General features: G+C 32.7%; 1 protein-coding gene across 1 annotated transcript in view; it reads left to right on the top strand.

The window, feature by feature from the left end:
* Positions 1 to 8396, top strand: part of LOC110029476 — a 17577-nt gene extending 9181 nt beyond the window's left edge. Inside the window, exons 6-14 of the mRNA XM_020731784.1 lie at positions 393 to 443; positions 526 to 555; positions 628 to 690; positions 1098 to 1163; positions 1264 to 1392; positions 1934 to 1969; positions 4615 to 4734; positions 6444 to 6629; positions 8131 to 8396. Of these exons, the coding sequence (XP_020587443.1) occupies positions 393 to 443; positions 526 to 555; positions 628 to 690; positions 1098 to 1163; positions 1264 to 1392; positions 1934 to 1969; positions 4615 to 4734; positions 6444 to 6629; positions 8131 to 8241 (792 nt within the window). The 3' untranslated portion in view covers positions 8242 to 8396. The remainder of the gene's footprint in view (positions 1 to 392; positions 444 to 525; positions 556 to 627; positions 691 to 1097; positions 1164 to 1263; positions 1393 to 1933; positions 1970 to 4614; positions 4735 to 6443; positions 6630 to 8130) is intronic.
* The last annotated feature ends 8207 nt before the right edge of the window (positions 8397 to 16603 follow it).

A 16603-nucleotide genomic window follows, 5' to 3' on the forward strand; every position in this document is an offset into this window, starting at 1 on the left:
TATATATATATATATATATATGCATATGCCATTCATCTACATTTCAGACTATTAGTTTTTCATAATTATGATAAGATGTGAATGTGACAGGCTCATCTGCCCATGCTATTCGAAATTGAAATCAGATGGGTGAAATGGTCTATTGGATTTTGTTGGCTTGTAGCACGCATATTAATTGAACTTATATTCTTAGAAATATCAGAATACGTCTATTTTTCGAAATATACTACCAAGATATGGTGTTACATCTTTTCTTTTTTTACAACCTTTTCTTAGCATATTTAGTATATGTTTGTAGATGTTCATGCACACACTTGATCTTTGTTTCCATGCGTGTTAGCTTCCATTTTGTACGGCGATTCTTAGATTTACTTTACTGACTTATTTCCCAGGCTACAAAAAATTATGAAAAGGCTGTTCAGCTTAACTGGAACAGTCCTCAGGTAAGCTTCTTATCAAGGCATCTGATTAGAGTAATATATTAAACTTGTGTTAGAATTTAATTTGTTTTATTTAATTTTGTAGGCCCTTAACAATTGGGGTCTTGCTCTACAGGTGCGTACTATGATTTCTTTGTTGCTCCTTTTGCAGGTATGATATCATTCAGTTATTATTCTTTAACTGCAGGAACTTAGTGCTATAGTTCCTATTCGGGAGAAGCAGAACATTGTTCGGATGGCTATAAGCAAGGTACTTTCATGCAATGAACTCATGAATCTGCACGGAACATTTTCATAACAGTTTTTATATGGGTTAAATCTCAAAATAGTCCCTCAATTATTTGGGTGTGACCAATTTAGTCTTGAAGTTTTACACTGCTTTAATTTAGCCCCCGTCTTTTAAAAATTCACCCCAAATGGACCTTCATTGACTAAATTGTGATCAAATCTGTATTGTCAAGGGACTAAATTGGAACCACTTTTCTGTCATGATTTCTACATGATGGATCAATTGGGATCAATTTTTATAATCGAAGGACTAATTTGGACCACTTCAAAACTCCAAAACTAAATTGGTCACAATCGAGCAATCTGGGGACCTTTTGGGATTCATTTCGTTTTTATATCTAACGTGTATGATATGGCTCTCCATTGCAGTTTCGTGCCTCTATTCGTCTTCAGTTTGATTTTCATAGGGCAATTTACAATCTAGGAACAGTCCTGGTAACTTTCTGATACTTTTTTCCATTAATATTTGCCCTTGATGCTATTATTTCGTGATAAGAATGATCATCTGATCATATGCTTATTGATAACCTTGCAGTATGGCTTAGCAGAGGACACAGTAAGAGCTGGAAGGCTTGTTAACCAAAAGGAAATATCTCCCAAGGAACTTTACAGTCAATCTGCTATTTATATTGCAGCCGCTTATGCTTTAAAGCCTAATTATTCGGTAAATTAGCATTTCCCTTGTTAGCTGTGTTCTTTATAAGTGGTTTGTTTCAACCATGTTGCAGAGTTCATCATCATGGTCTTCTATTTTGATATGTTTTTATGAATTTCCAATATTCTTTATCTATGATAAGAGTTCCTTTAGATCCAAAAACTATTTTAAAATCTGTAGTCTTCTTTATTAAAAATAAGGGACATTTACATATATACCACTCAATTCCTGTGTAATTACACATCTAAAACAAACTCTACTTTTTATATGTATACCACCCAAATCTTCATCAGCACATAAAAATATCACTATTTAACTGTTATAAAGTGAATACATCTTTTCATGCATAAATAAGGTGGCATATATGTAAAAGTTGAAGTTTAGGTGTTAGATATAAAAATGCACAGCCGTTATATATGTAAATTTTCCTAAAAATAAATACTGTATTCTACTCCATTAAATTAAACAATGCCATGGACAGGAGGATTTAGATGCTTGTAAAATTTCACTTGCGTTGGTTTGGCCTCATAGTTTGTTATTATATTTCCAGGTCTATCGCAGCGCCTTGAGGCTAGTTCATTCAAAGGTGAGTGTTGTTTATTCCTTATAAAAGCATAATTAGAAGATATTTTATCTTTGTCATAGTTGATTTTTTGACGGCTGGAGCTGTGCTGTAATGTGTATTGCTTAAATCATTAGGCTTCTAGAGGACTTTCCACTTAGTTCCTGTGTGTCCTGTATTTCTTAAATCATTTGGCGCTAATTGCACTACAACTTGCAATTAGCCAGGGAAAGACATAGTTATGGCAGGTAACATGATATCATGTCTGGTATCATGCTATGATATTTTGGTTAGAGCAACTTACCTTGGGGCCAACTATAACATCGAGAAATTTGTCGAATGATCCAATGATTCTTTTACAGGGGGACCCATTTTAGTCCTAAAGTTTATTCAGTTTAGTCCCCAAAACTGTTTTAATTTGGGTTGAAATAGTCCCCAGTGAGGACTATTTTAACCTGTATTAAAACTGTTTGGAGACTATGTAGCGCCGACACTTCTAAAATGCGCAGTATCTGTGGCGGACATTTATCTGATAACGACACTTGTCCAACGTGCTTCGATACTTGTTTGACACTTCAAAATGTGATTGAATTTTTTTTGGACTTGAATATATCCGGGATACGCCAAACACCACATCGGACGTGAGCTCAACACGATTTGGAAAAAAATGAGATAGTTAAAAAAAATTATAAAATTAGTTATAAAACTAATTATACCTCATAGCTGAAGTCGCTTCCTCTCTCAACATATCAAAGCTCCCTCTAACATTCATCAAAATCGAGCATCATGGGTGTATCAAATATTCATCAAACCTAGCATCAGTAGTTCCTTGTTTGTTTGTGAAGCCGAGTATCAAAAGTTCATTTTGCATTTGTCGAAGCTGAGCGTTGTAATTCTCTTTTATTTATCGAAGCCGAACCTGCGCCCACTAAAGCGCAAGTTGTAAGTTTTTTTGTCGAAACCTGTTTGTTGAAACCAGTCCAAACACTACACGAACTTTGTGACGCTTGTATTGAAGCTTCTATTCTTCGAAGCTAAGCGGAATCAACACCACCCTAATTTTATAAGTGATCATTTATAATTTTTTTAACTCTTTAATGAGTTAATAGTTATAGATCTATACTTTTTCTAATTCTAAAAGTTAAATTAACTTAATTAATTAAACAAGCATGATATTTTAAATTTTAGTGGATAAATTGGATGAATTCTTTTGAAATATACTATATGTCTAATTTTAAAAATTATTTTTTATAAGCATGAGGTTTGTGATACAAGTTATATTTATAAAGATAAATTTTATTCTTGTATATTTTATTCTATAATGTCTTTAATAATTAATAATAGGAATTGATATATTTTATATTCATAATTATTTAAATATTAAAACGTGTCAATGACATGTTGTGTCCTATTTTTTTCAATTATGTCGTGTCCCGGTATTTTGCGTGTCGCATTCTTGTCTCGGTGTCTATCTCCGTGCTTCATAGTCTTGGGACTAATTTAGCATTCTTATAAAAATCTAGATTTATTTTATTTTATTTTATTATTTTTAAGTTTTTAATAAATTCTGGGATTTAAATGATCTCATTTAAATAGTCGGGGTCTTTACTCCTATAATATCTTTTGTTTTATTCTCTTTTCTATGTTTTTGTTCTGTGTGCCTTGAAGCCTTACCACTTCACATGTGACTTCATGCTAAAAGAGTAAAAGTATGAGATATATGACATATCAGATAGATGGCTATGATGTAATCTTCTTCACCTGAAAAGTAAAGCAACAAAATTAATAGATAATTTTTGGACCTTCATCAGTGGATTGTAATTATGATTCTGAATTTTTCTTCTTCGAAATGATGGCAATGTAAACTGAAGAATTCATAGAATGTGATGCTTTCTTTAATCTTATTTTTATTGAGAGCAAACTAATGAAGAGAATAGTTAATTATTTTTAACTAACCTCCCCTATTTGAGAGAATTTTTGTGAAGGGCATATAGCGCTCCGAGAAATGTATTTGGTATACATATTTCATAAATAAATGTACTCACTATGGAGTCTATTTGCTCAGAAGTATTCTGTGCATGCGCACCATAATCTATTCATTAACACATAACACAACAGAAAATTGTAAGTTCGATCTATGACAGCTCAAGAAAATAATAATGCTAATTTAAAATTGTCTTTTTTGGAATGTTAAGTTTTACATGCAAACAAAAGTTCATTCAGTTTCGAGGACAGTTTATAGACAATAAGAATACTCTCACTCATGCATTTTTTAAAACCTTATGATCAACACACTTATTGGGGGAAAAAAAAAGGAAACGCTACTTTTTGAAGTTAAGGATTTTTAATTAATGTTAGCTCAGGCCTTAAGTTTGCTCTTGAACCAATAATCTTGAGCTTATCAATTAAGAACTTGCTACAATTTTTTCTTGTTTTCATACCTGACTGGAAAACTTGAATCCCAGCTCTATTTCAACTTTAATTTGCTAAATTAACACCTTCTTTGTATTCTCATAGTTGTATTTTCCTACCAGTCATTATTCCATGAAAGCTAGCTTACCCCTAATTAACCCATGAAACTAAATTCATGTAACGGTCAAAAACTATTTAAACTTCTTGCAATGATACATATAATTATTTCTTTAAACTCTGAAATAATATCTTTGCAGATACCTTTACCCTACCTTAAAGTGGGACATTTGACTGCACCACCTGCCCGAAATCCAGTGGCACCACATGCTGATTGGGAAAGATACCAATTTGTTCTAAATCATGAGGGACTCCAGCAGGTCAGGTTGCTGGCTTAAATCTGTGTAAACAAAAGTTTTATTAAAAGTACATAGTATTTCTTTGTTAAATTCAAATCAGGCTATAATATTTGTACACGTAGGCAAGGAATTATGTAATTAAGGAATTTTTATCAAGCACAAAAAATATTACTTTTCATGTATTTATTCATCCCCACACTTCAATTGCAGACAGCCATCAGCTTTTTAATTTCTTTATTTTTTATTCTTTCATATTCTTTTAAAAGGACAAGTGAGCTTAAAAGCATTTGTGAAACTTATTTTATGAAACTTAATATATATTATTGTTATCAGAAAAAAATTTTGTGAAACTTAATATATATTTATTTTGAACTTTCCTTGTCATTGCCTCTCGATTTTAGTCCCAATTTGTTCATTAGGAAGCCAGTAAATATTACACACTTCTATTACTCTTGAGTATGAGATTTGAGTATGACATCTGTGGAATTAAAATGTATTAGTCATGAGAAAATTCTTATGAAATTTATTGTAACCATGCTATTAAAATCAAGGGAAGATATGAGTATGAGATTTGTGGAATTAAAGTTTGATAATGGATTCATCTAAACTTCGAAATGTTCTGTACAAAAGCTCTTAAAAATTTAACTTCTAGAAATAGAGATTATATAAAATCATACAACGAGCTAAGGCTACGGTTCAAAAGCTCTATCTGAGAAATCTGCCATTAGTGGCATATAATATCATGACTCCTTATTTTTTTCAGCCGCTTCTTTGGGATTCATATTCAATACGTTATTTTGTATAATTTTTTCAAGCTTAGCGGGATTAAGGATTAATGGTTTTGTTGTTTTTTTGTGCATGAGATTTGTGCATTTTAAGGCCAGGATTTTTTTTATAGGAAAATTTCAGGTGGAATTTAATAATGTATAGAGCTTTTTGGGGAGGACAATGTTATCTGTTCTTCATGAAATTATAGTTAAATGCACTTTTTCATTTTTCTTTTCAAGAACTAACTCTTTGATCAAATAGCAAACTTAATAGTTTTGAGAGATTACTTTTTAGTATAAACATGTGGCTTGATTTTATTTTTTACAGAAATTATTTTTATTTTAATCCTTGATCTAATCTCTGTTAATTTTTTTCCAAAGAGTGATTTGATTTCAATTCACTTGGTTTCTACTTGCTGCGTGGCTTTCATGGTTCCAAAATTTTTATGTTGTTTCGATTGGAGATTATTGAATTATCATTCGCGATGATTTTTTACAATATTTTTTTTTTCCTTGGAAGTAATAGGTAGTTGTTATGAGTTTGTGAGATGGTAAATTGTGTGTGCTGTTTGAGTTTGCACATTTCATGATAGATCTGTATTAAAACCCTAGACTTCGAAACTAGCTATATCAGAATGGCTGCATTTAAAAAATTGTCATGCCATTACCCAGCTAATTGCAGAGGATTCCTGACATCCAGTGTTTGTGATGTTCTGACCTTTAATTATTACAAAAATACCAATACACCTTTTTATGCATAGCTAAGGTGGTCTGCATGCAAAAATTTAAGTATAGATGTTAAATATGTAAATACATATTAATTCATGTACCATGAACCCTTTGCTTTTATCAATTTGTGTATTTTATCAGCTTTTGTTATTAAATAACTACTTCCTCCACAGTTTTGAGTACTATTCTCATCATTTTTTTTCGCAAAAATAACCTTTACATAAGTTCATTCAGGTTGGAAAAAATGAGCAGGAATCAGCACAAACCTCTTACGGGCGAATACAGGGATCAGGGCAAAGTGTTAAACCGATAATTAAAGTTGAAATCCCAGATATTCTCTCTGTGTCCGCTTGTGCGGACCTAACCCTACCCCCTGGTGCAGGTCTGTGTATAGAAACGGTTCAAGGGCCTGTTTACTTGGTAAGATCTCTTAAAATGTGGAATTCTTCTGTTTTACTCTACTAATACGAACTAGTTATCCCACAAAACTTCCAATATGCTTTGATATAACGATTAAAGTGTCAAAGCAGTCCCCTGACTGTAAGTTTCAGAGCTTATAAAAATGTCAAATTATTTTTCAGACTTTAAATTAGGGCTGAAATTATTCTTCGTTGGGAATATTTTAGCCCATATTAAAAAATTTGGGTATTAGATTTAACACATTTATGAACCCCAGTCAAATGTCAGGACTATTTTGAAACTTTTCTCTGTTATAATCACCGCAATGTGTCTCTGAATCAATAATACTCGCATGTTTTACAATATCGCTTGCATGTTAAAATTCGACCACTTCCAATATGAAACGGTTCAATCCTATGGTTTCAGAGTTTACTGCTGTTGAACCTTATTCAATTAAGATAAGTGTTGGGCAAAGTTTGATATTTAAACTTCTAATATTTTGATGCATAAAATTATGCATTAAAAGGTGTATTTCACTTTTAAAAAAGATAATGATAGTGTATCTTTTATGTGATGTTAATGATTTTAGCGGTATGCATGTAAATATGAATGTATGTGATAGATATGTAACTACGCAAATAATGTGTGATATGTTTGTAAATGCCCGTTATATTTATCAGTAACCAAATAGGAACTAGTAGAGCTTCATAGATCAGTGGTTAAAATCATTTTTTACTCAAAATATAAGCTTTCACCCTCTCTCTCTCTATCTATAATGCTAAAATAGTCACCAAATATTGGGTTGTTTTAATGTATTTATAGTAGTGTCAAAATAGTATATATTTTTTAAAATGAGACTTGAATTAAAGCTTAATTTTAAAATAATCAGGAATTATTTACCCAATATGGACTAAATCAGCCCTAGACAGTGATTATTTTGGCACATTTCTGCACATTATATATAATATCCACAAAATTATTATTATTATTATTCTGTGGATAGAGTGTAATATTCCAGAATTCTTTATGAAGCACACAAGGTTATTTTTGTTATCAATCACCATTGGTGCGGTGTACCAAGCTCACCTGTCGTCATTTGCATTCATTTCGTTTGGAGCTGCAGTCCACATCTGATTAGACATTCCATTATCTTTTTAAAAGATCAGCTCTGAGTAAATTCTACTTACAACGCTTATTTTATTCGAAATCTGGAGCCTTCCTTCCGCCCGCCCTCTTATCCCTCTTATCCTCAAAACACATCCCAAAAACATCATTTTTTCTTCTTCTTGGAAGATTTACATAAATGTCACCCAATTCTTATCTATTGACACATCAGTTGCTCTTTTGTTTTTGCAAGTTAAATTGTGGTATTTAGTTAAGATTTGGGTGGTATAAATGTAAAAAAAATAAAGTTTAGTTGTTAGATATGCAAATATCTATTTTCTAAATGCGCCATCTTTAATCAATTATTATAAATAAACCCGGATTTGACGTCTTAAATTTGTTTTTTTTTCCTGTACAGGCGGCGGAGACGTGGGAGTCTCTGGACGGATGGCTGGATGCCATTCGCCTTGTTTACACCATCTATGCCAGAGGGAGGAGCGACGTTCTCGCTGGAATTATTGCCGATTAATTCGTTCACATTTCCTTCATCGGTTTTATTTATATATTCCTGAATTATTTATTTTGCATGAATTCAGTTATTAAGACGGATGGAATATATTTACTCGGGCTTTATTTGTTTGTTTTTGAATTAGAAAATGTTTTATTTTGTTCTTGGAAGATTTACATGCATACCACTCAATCATAATGTATTTAGTATTTACATGTCTAACATTTGAACTTCCGCACGCGCCCCCACTTGACGTGTGCTTGTGCGTGTGCGTGTGCGACACAAAGATGTATCTCTCTATATCTATCTGTGTGCTGTGTGTGTAGTATGTCCATGATTGAAGCGAATGTTGTTGCGTTACTTTCAGCCAATTTTAACTTAAATGTTTTAAGTGCTGACAAAGGAAGAAATAAAAAAAAAAAGTAATATTTTAATATTCTATCATTGAGATTTCATTACACAAAATCAAATTGAAAACGTCGTCTTCTTGCTGAATTTGGATTTTTTTTTATTTTCATGATAATTCAGGAGAAAAATTGATATAGTTATTGTTGTTTAAATTATTTTGGTTGGTTTGAATCATTCTTTTTAAAATCAAAATAATCAAATTTTTATAGCATTATTTTGTACAAATATTTTGCTTGTAATAGCACTAAGACCTGCATGGGATCTGCTTTACAGGAGTACCATGTTTAAAGGTTTTTTTAGCATTATTTTTGGGAAATATTTTTTTTTGAGAAAATTTTGCTACCGAATTCGCAACATAGTGAATTTTTAAATTGTTTGATTTGTTTATATGTATGCCATCAAAAAAATTTTATTATCCTACGTGAATCTCGAGACTATGAATTTGGAGATAATATTTTGAGTATAAAATGTTCAAATCTTGAAAAAAAGGTTATCTAGAGTTTCGATTTCAGCGCATTTATAGTCAAACAGATCGGTTGTATGAGATGAACCCAACGATATAAAAACTAGTCTAATCCGAGTCAAATCAAGCTCAGATCAAAGGATTTCTAGACACATTTGGAATATCCAACCGATGTCGAATTTGGCGAGTTTGTAATTGAATCGAGTGTCTCGACAAGACAAATCCAACGAGCTCATGATTGCTCCATTCTGACATCATTAAGGCACTCCAATGTCTATCAAACATCGTCTAATTGAAGGAAGCTCTTCGGACCGTCCAATCAAAATGGTTCATATTTCTGTATTGACTATACCAATAACACTATAAATAGGGCCTCATCCTTATTATGAGGAAGGGGTTGGTGCCTTGAGAGAGAACTTGAGGTTTTGAGAAAGAGCTAAAGTCCAGCACAATGTCAACTGTCATCGACCACCTTCGATTTTCGTTGACCAACGTCAACCGTTATCGACCACCGCAGATCGCTTTCGACCCGGCTGACCTCACTAGACCACCACTGACGATGGTTGCCGCCGCTGATCATTGTCGACCACCGCTGACCGCCGTCGACCATTAACGACTTCCGTCGATCATCGTCCACCACTATCAACCGCTGTCGACCACCGCCAACCGTCGTCGACCTCTGTCGCCCACTATTGACCGCCGTCACTCACTGTCAACCGTCGACCACCGCCGACCATCACAATCGCCGTCGACCACCGCCGACCATCGTCTATCGTCATTTCCAACCACCGACCATCACCGAACACCATTAATCAATCACCGTTAATCAATATTATAACTTGGAAAACTTAATAATATTTTCCAATATGTGGGACAATGAATCTCTGTAATCATCAACCTATAATGAATTCTTATAATTGAGTCAGACCCCGTGGTTTTTTCTCTTTACGGGTTTTACACGTAAAAATTTCTGGTGCCATCAATTTTTTGTCATTTCTTTTATCGGATTATTTGTTGAATTTTCGTGCAATGCTAAGATAATAAACCATTACTCTATCATCGCAAATTTTTCTTGCATGCATAGGATATAAGTATAAAAGAAATTTAACTGATTATTTTCTTATACTGTTCCCAAATAAAGTTTGATCGTGCAATTTCTGTTTATTATGTATTTATATTTTATTCAAATGAGCTGTATTACCGAAGGCTAAAGTGAGGGCTTCTCCACCGTCCATTTGTGATGGTGGTGGCAGCCAGTTTGTCCATATATAGCCATTATGATGCAAATTGTCTTTACATTTTTGACCTTTTTTAGAACAGAAATCATAATTATTAATAGAAATTTCAGGAGCAAGGCTTCAATAGCTTTCATCTCAGTTTTTTTAATTCTTTTATACATTTTCGTTAATTACATTAAAAAAAAAATTGATGACAATTTTAAGAAGAAATCCTCTCAATCAAGAGTGATGCATAAACATATTAACACTAATTAGTTCATTAAGCAAAATAACAAGATAATTATGAAATTTTCAAAATATTTAAATAAAAAGTATAAAATAATCATTTTCTAAACCATAATGCTATTTAGAAGTGCTCGAACAAAATGAAATGAAAAATGCCAATGAGCCAAATCACCCGGCTGCTAAAAAATAATACTTAGAAGGTGCACATGTTGCAATTGTTAAAAGCATTTTTAGATTATTTTGTCTAAGTTGCACATGTTGTAACTTTTTTTCTTGGGAAATTTACCTACATATTACATAATTGTTGTGAATTGGGGCTTGAAGCACCTAGGAGCACCCAACCTCAAGAAGGATCCAGCATCGCTTGTTTCGTGGTGTAGCCACACTTGGAACTGTTGTAGCTACTCCGGGTGGCATTACTATCACGCAATTGGATGTATCTGAGTCAGCGATCCACGGGTACCAGTTTTGCAGGGACAGAGTGCATGAAATAATTACACCTATTTTTGGTGTGATGATGCCTTTGAGATGGTTCCTACATTTTCATTTCTTAAGTTTGCGATTTGAGCAACGGTGGGATTATTATCGTGGAGGGGTTCTCAACAACACTTTGGTGAAGTGGGAAAGGGTCGAGGAGAATTATTTTAGCGAGATCTTTCTGTCGTGAGATTGAGATGAAGGTTTGGAGTGAAATTCGATCGGTTATGTGTTTGTAGAGAGTTGATTTGATTGTGTATCTTTTTACGTTTCTATCATTTATAGTGGATACCTTTTGGTGCGCGACTTTGTGAGTTTTTATCATTCTTATGTTTTCATGTAAAACTTGTGTGTTTTTCTAAGATTATTTTGTTGTGTTTCTGTTCGAAATTTTGTTCCGCATTTCTCGAATCTATTTGATCCTATTATTCCTTGTAGTTTTGATACCTAATTACTCAAAACCATAAGTGCACATTCCATTCCACTTAAACTTTCATATAGCTTTGGTATCACTACCCTAATGCATGGAAATGCATATTTCAATTTTAAAAGAAAACTCTCAACGACATTTTTAATTTGATGTTAAGGATTTGAGTGATATACATGTAAATATTCGAGTTTAAATATTAGATATGTAAATAAATGTATATTATGTGGTTTGTATATAAATGCCGTCTTTTATTGGGGGGCATTTAAATACATACCACTCCGTCATTATCAATTTATCAACCATACCACCCACATCAAAAAAACCAGCATTTTGGCCCCAACAAAACTGAAATACATCTTTTTCATGCATGGATAAGATGTCATGTATGTAAAAAATTAAAGTATAGGTGCTAGATATGTAAATACATACAAATTGAGTGGCATATATGTAAATTCTTAGTACCTCCAGCGGGCCGCTGGAAATTTTATGAATGAATCCATGCAAAGCATTGATGTGAAGCCCCACTTGATTCAAATATTAAGAAAAAGAAGAAGCAGAAACAATGATGCTTTTGTTTTTGTCTCGTAGCTTTATTTCATCTCATAACGGTCCTTTCAACCCTTTTCAGAGCTTTAGGCGCACATTGAGCGGCGAAGGCCGCAAATTCTTTTCAAGGAGAAAGCCAACACCAACCGAATTTATTTCGCTTTTGAGCGGCCCCGCACCAACCCAATTTATTTCGCTCCTGCCGCTAGCTTGATAGTTGGGAAGCTTGACAAGTCGACCCAACATGAGAGCCTAGCAAGGCGATTTGGTAGGTCAACAGTGCTAACTTGCAGGGCGAATTGATAGGCAAAGGATTAAGTTAACAACTCAGTTGGGTAATTTGGAAGATTGATAGGGTAACTTGGTAGGGCAATCTGATGGGTTGGTAGGATAACCCCGACAACTCAACTTGGCAGGACGAAAACTGGTAGTTCGACGGGGAGACTTGGCAAATTGGTGAAGGAATCAACAAACAATCTGGCAGGTCGACAGGGCAGCTTGATATCTTGGAAGGTCAATAGGGCAACCTCGTATTGCAATATGACGGGCCACTTAATTCAAGTCATGTTATAAATGTAAATATCAAACTTGAGGCGTGGAATATCAATCCACATAGCAGTATATCATTATCTAAACGAAAAAGTGCAAAACAAAACTACGAACACATCATAAACTAGTACCTATTAGTTATTGCTCTCCTCCTGTATACGAAGTCTCTCTTACTAGACATATCAATCTAATTTTTTTTTTCCTGAAAGAAGCCATTAATTTGAACAGTAAGTTTGACTAAGTGATCAATTATAATTTTAATATGCATTAAATTATTATGTCATTGCTATGCATGAATGACCAAAAGAAAATATAGTTCCTTACCTTATAAAATTGTAAACTTTTACTATAATTCTATCCCTTCCTGTTTTACTTTAAGTATTTACCAATCTTAACTTTTTTAAGAGTCATAATAAAATTATTATCATACCCGAATCTATCTTAGAAAAATGTAACCAAAATTACTTTAAAAAATTGTACCTGTTAGTGCCCTAAAACATGTACCTAAAGGTACCCTCAAAATTTACCCAAAGACACACCTCTATCATTTCTTTTAATATGCACCTGTATATCGCACTCACTACCAGTGTCATCTGAGGATAATCCTGTATGACTTAACATTTACATTTTATTTAATATCAATTTAGAATCCCTTCAAACATAATGTCATATGTCTATTAAGTTTTTCTCATTTGTGATACAATTTCACTTTTAAAATGCAGACATAAATGAAATATCTACCTTAAATCATATAATAAAGCACTTATTGATTTAATAAAACATTAATTTAATACATTCTAGAAAATATTTACTTGCTTTTACCTTAAAGGACTGCTATACAAGTTTAATTCCTCACTTCGCTTCTTTAGCTATCAACTATTAAATAAATGTGCTTATTATTATAAGAATCACATCTTAAAGAAAGTCTTAAATTTTGTTAACTTTTCTAAATATGTAAGAATGATTAAAACTAATAACTTCTTTTAACTAAGACTCATTGCCTTCCTCAAATCCCAAAGATTTATCAACCTCCTCATCACTTTCTAATAGAAATAAAATTTAATACATTAATTTAACTAATTATATTATTAATTCCAATAATAACATAAGAGTTAACTTCTATCTTATATGCTTTCAGATCGATCTCCTTCCTTTTTCGCTTGCTTCACAAATATCTTCTCCTTCAAAGCCAAAGTCCATATATTATAGTTATGAACAAAATTGACCTTGCATTTAAACACTCGCACACACATACAAATTCATTAAATAGCTTAATAAAAAATTTTAACATACCTTAAAATCTTTTAGTTGCCCGCTACTCTTCCCCTCCCTCACACATGAAATTTGCTTGACTTCTTTCACTCAAATTTCTTTATTTATTATTTTCAATTCATATCACATACAATTAAGCTTAACCTTTAAATAGTAAACACACACACGCACTATATATATATATATATATACATATATATTTCTTTAGTCGAGAAGAGCGTATATATATATATTCATATAATTAAATAACATAATTAATTAAAACAACTTTTAAAACTTACCTTCACCTGAGTTGTCTGCCCTATCTGAACTCATGCACGAGTCCCCTTTCACGTGAAGCTTGTCTCTCAAGCCAACACAGGAGTTTCTTCTCCTCTTCTCCCAGCACGCGAACATTGCACGCCACGACTTTGTCGTCTCCTCCTTCCTTCGGTCTCGTCTCAACCCAATAGAGTAGCACGGGCAGAGCTTCCCTTCAGCTAGGGTTCGACATCCAAAGTTTCTTTCTTCTTCGATCACAACGCGACCAATGTAGTAGTGTACGCAGAGCTCCGAACACCCTTCTCGTTTGTCTTTGATCGCTTCTTCACCCGAGCAGTGCGTGAAGTTGCAAGATCTTCTTCCTCCCTCGACTAGGGTATGACATTGAATCAGGTAAGAAACACACTCCTTTTCCCTCTCCCTTCATTGTAGCTTCTTCCTTTTCCTGTGACTTCTTCCTTCGCTCACTAAAAAGTCGCAAATTAGGGCTAGAATGAAGGTTCTCTCTTCTTCCCGTTTCCTCTGTTGCTCTCTCCCTTCCTCTCTCGTTTGATGGTTCGAATGAGGAGAAGTGCAAAAGAGCGAGCAATATGTTAAGAGAGGATGCATCTCCTCTAACTGCCTACACCTTTTTTATTTATTTATTTATTTTTTTATTCTATCTTTTAGCTATTTCAGTTAGCCCTCTCATGAAGAGTGTCGGAGGCATCTGTGAGATGTCTGATCAATTTTTTCGCTTGAGTTGGATTGTGGCAAAAGTTTGGCTAATGAATTCTCGAGTTGTTTGATCTTCTACTAATGAAACTTTAAATCTCTCATTGATTGGCCATTTGTTCTTTTACCAGTGAGCCTTCCTAGTTGTAAGTCTTCGTCTCTCAGTATGTTGGATCTTTTCGAGCAAATGACGTACAATTTATTATTTAGGAATGCTTTAAGTTATACTCACTTTATAAATCTCCTCATTTTAAACTTTTTAAAAAATATTACAAAATATAATTATTAAAATAAAAATAAAATTAATATTATATTATTATCAAATATTCATATTTGAGAGAAGGCAATAATTTTAGCGTACTATTTGATATTAAAATATGTAATAAAAAATTAAAGCTGGGTCCCCCCTTACTCTACTCTAATAATTAACTCATTAACAAAAGAATTATACTAATTATGATACACTTAATTAACCTTAATTATATTATTAAAATTAATATCAATATTATAATATTCTTAAAAGTCATTTTCCGTTGTCCATTTTCTAAATTTGTCTGCACAGTGGGTCCCACGCCTCGTCATCAACTCGACATGGGTCCCACGACAACATGCTCACAAGACGGCCCAATCCCATGGCCACAAGTTTTGCGCCGTAGTGACCACTGGGTCCCACCACCATCCCTCTTACCTATTTTAAAAAAATAATTGTGTAAGAATATTCTAAAATTGACTCTTAATTTTGCATGTGATTATTGTATGACATGAGAATATAGCAAATTAATTTTTATTTTATTTTATTTTATTTTAAGGAACTAGTGCATATGATATCATATATATAATATATATATATAAAATGTGTAAACCTTACTTTTTACTATTATTTTAATATTTAAAAGTGAAAATACATATTTTCAATACATAGGTATTGAGTGATATGAATGTAAATATTTGTTTAATAATTTTTTATTTTATTCTAAATTGTATATTAAATATTTTTTTTGGAATATAAACTAATTATTATTTATTAAACGTAATGAACAAATTAGTTTTCTTATGATAATTTTTTGGTTCATCATATAGATTTCAATATTTAATTAATTTTAATAGTTATTAATAATGTTTAATTTGAAGTATACCGTATCACGACACCAAAATGTTATACATATAAATATCAAATTTTAGGTGTTAGATATATAAATATAAAGGAAATATGCGGTATGCCAGTAAATTTTTCATTAAAGTAATTAAAAATTTTATGTTATTTATTTTGTCTCAATCTATTGAAAATTAAACATGCAATTTTTTTAATTTCATATGCAAATTTCTTTTTAATTTTAAATCATATGCAATTTTTTTAATTTTAATTTTCAATTTGCTATTTAACATGTAAATTGCATAAAAAACATTATGCAAAACAGGGTAGGGCTGAGATGACATCATATTTGTTTGGGAGAGAGAAGGAAATGGGGAATCTGAAAAGGGGGCAGTAATTTCATTTCAGTTCCCAAAATTGCAAATAATTTCATTATTGTGGAAAGCTAAGTTGCTTTGGTGGGCCATACATAAAGGTCTATAACAGTCACGTGACTCCAAAGTGCATGCCTGCAACTCGAAAAAATACTACCAAGTATTTTGATTCCATTGTACACATTGTATAGATTGCTATACAATATGTACAATCAATCGTGTACAACTTTATTGTAATATTCTCTCGCGTAGATCACAACTGGAATATCTGTTTCATTTGTCTGGACGACAACGTAAATCACACCACATCATTTGTATAACAACGTGGAGCGA

This window comes from Phalaenopsis equestris, unplaced genomic scaffold (assembly GCF_001263595.1).
Source record: "Phalaenopsis equestris unplaced genomic scaffold, ASM126359v1 Scaffold000002, whole genome shotgun sequence".
In the NCBI taxonomy this organism is placed as follows: Eukaryota; Viridiplantae; Streptophyta; class Magnoliopsida; order Asparagales; family Orchidaceae; genus Phalaenopsis; species Phalaenopsis equestris.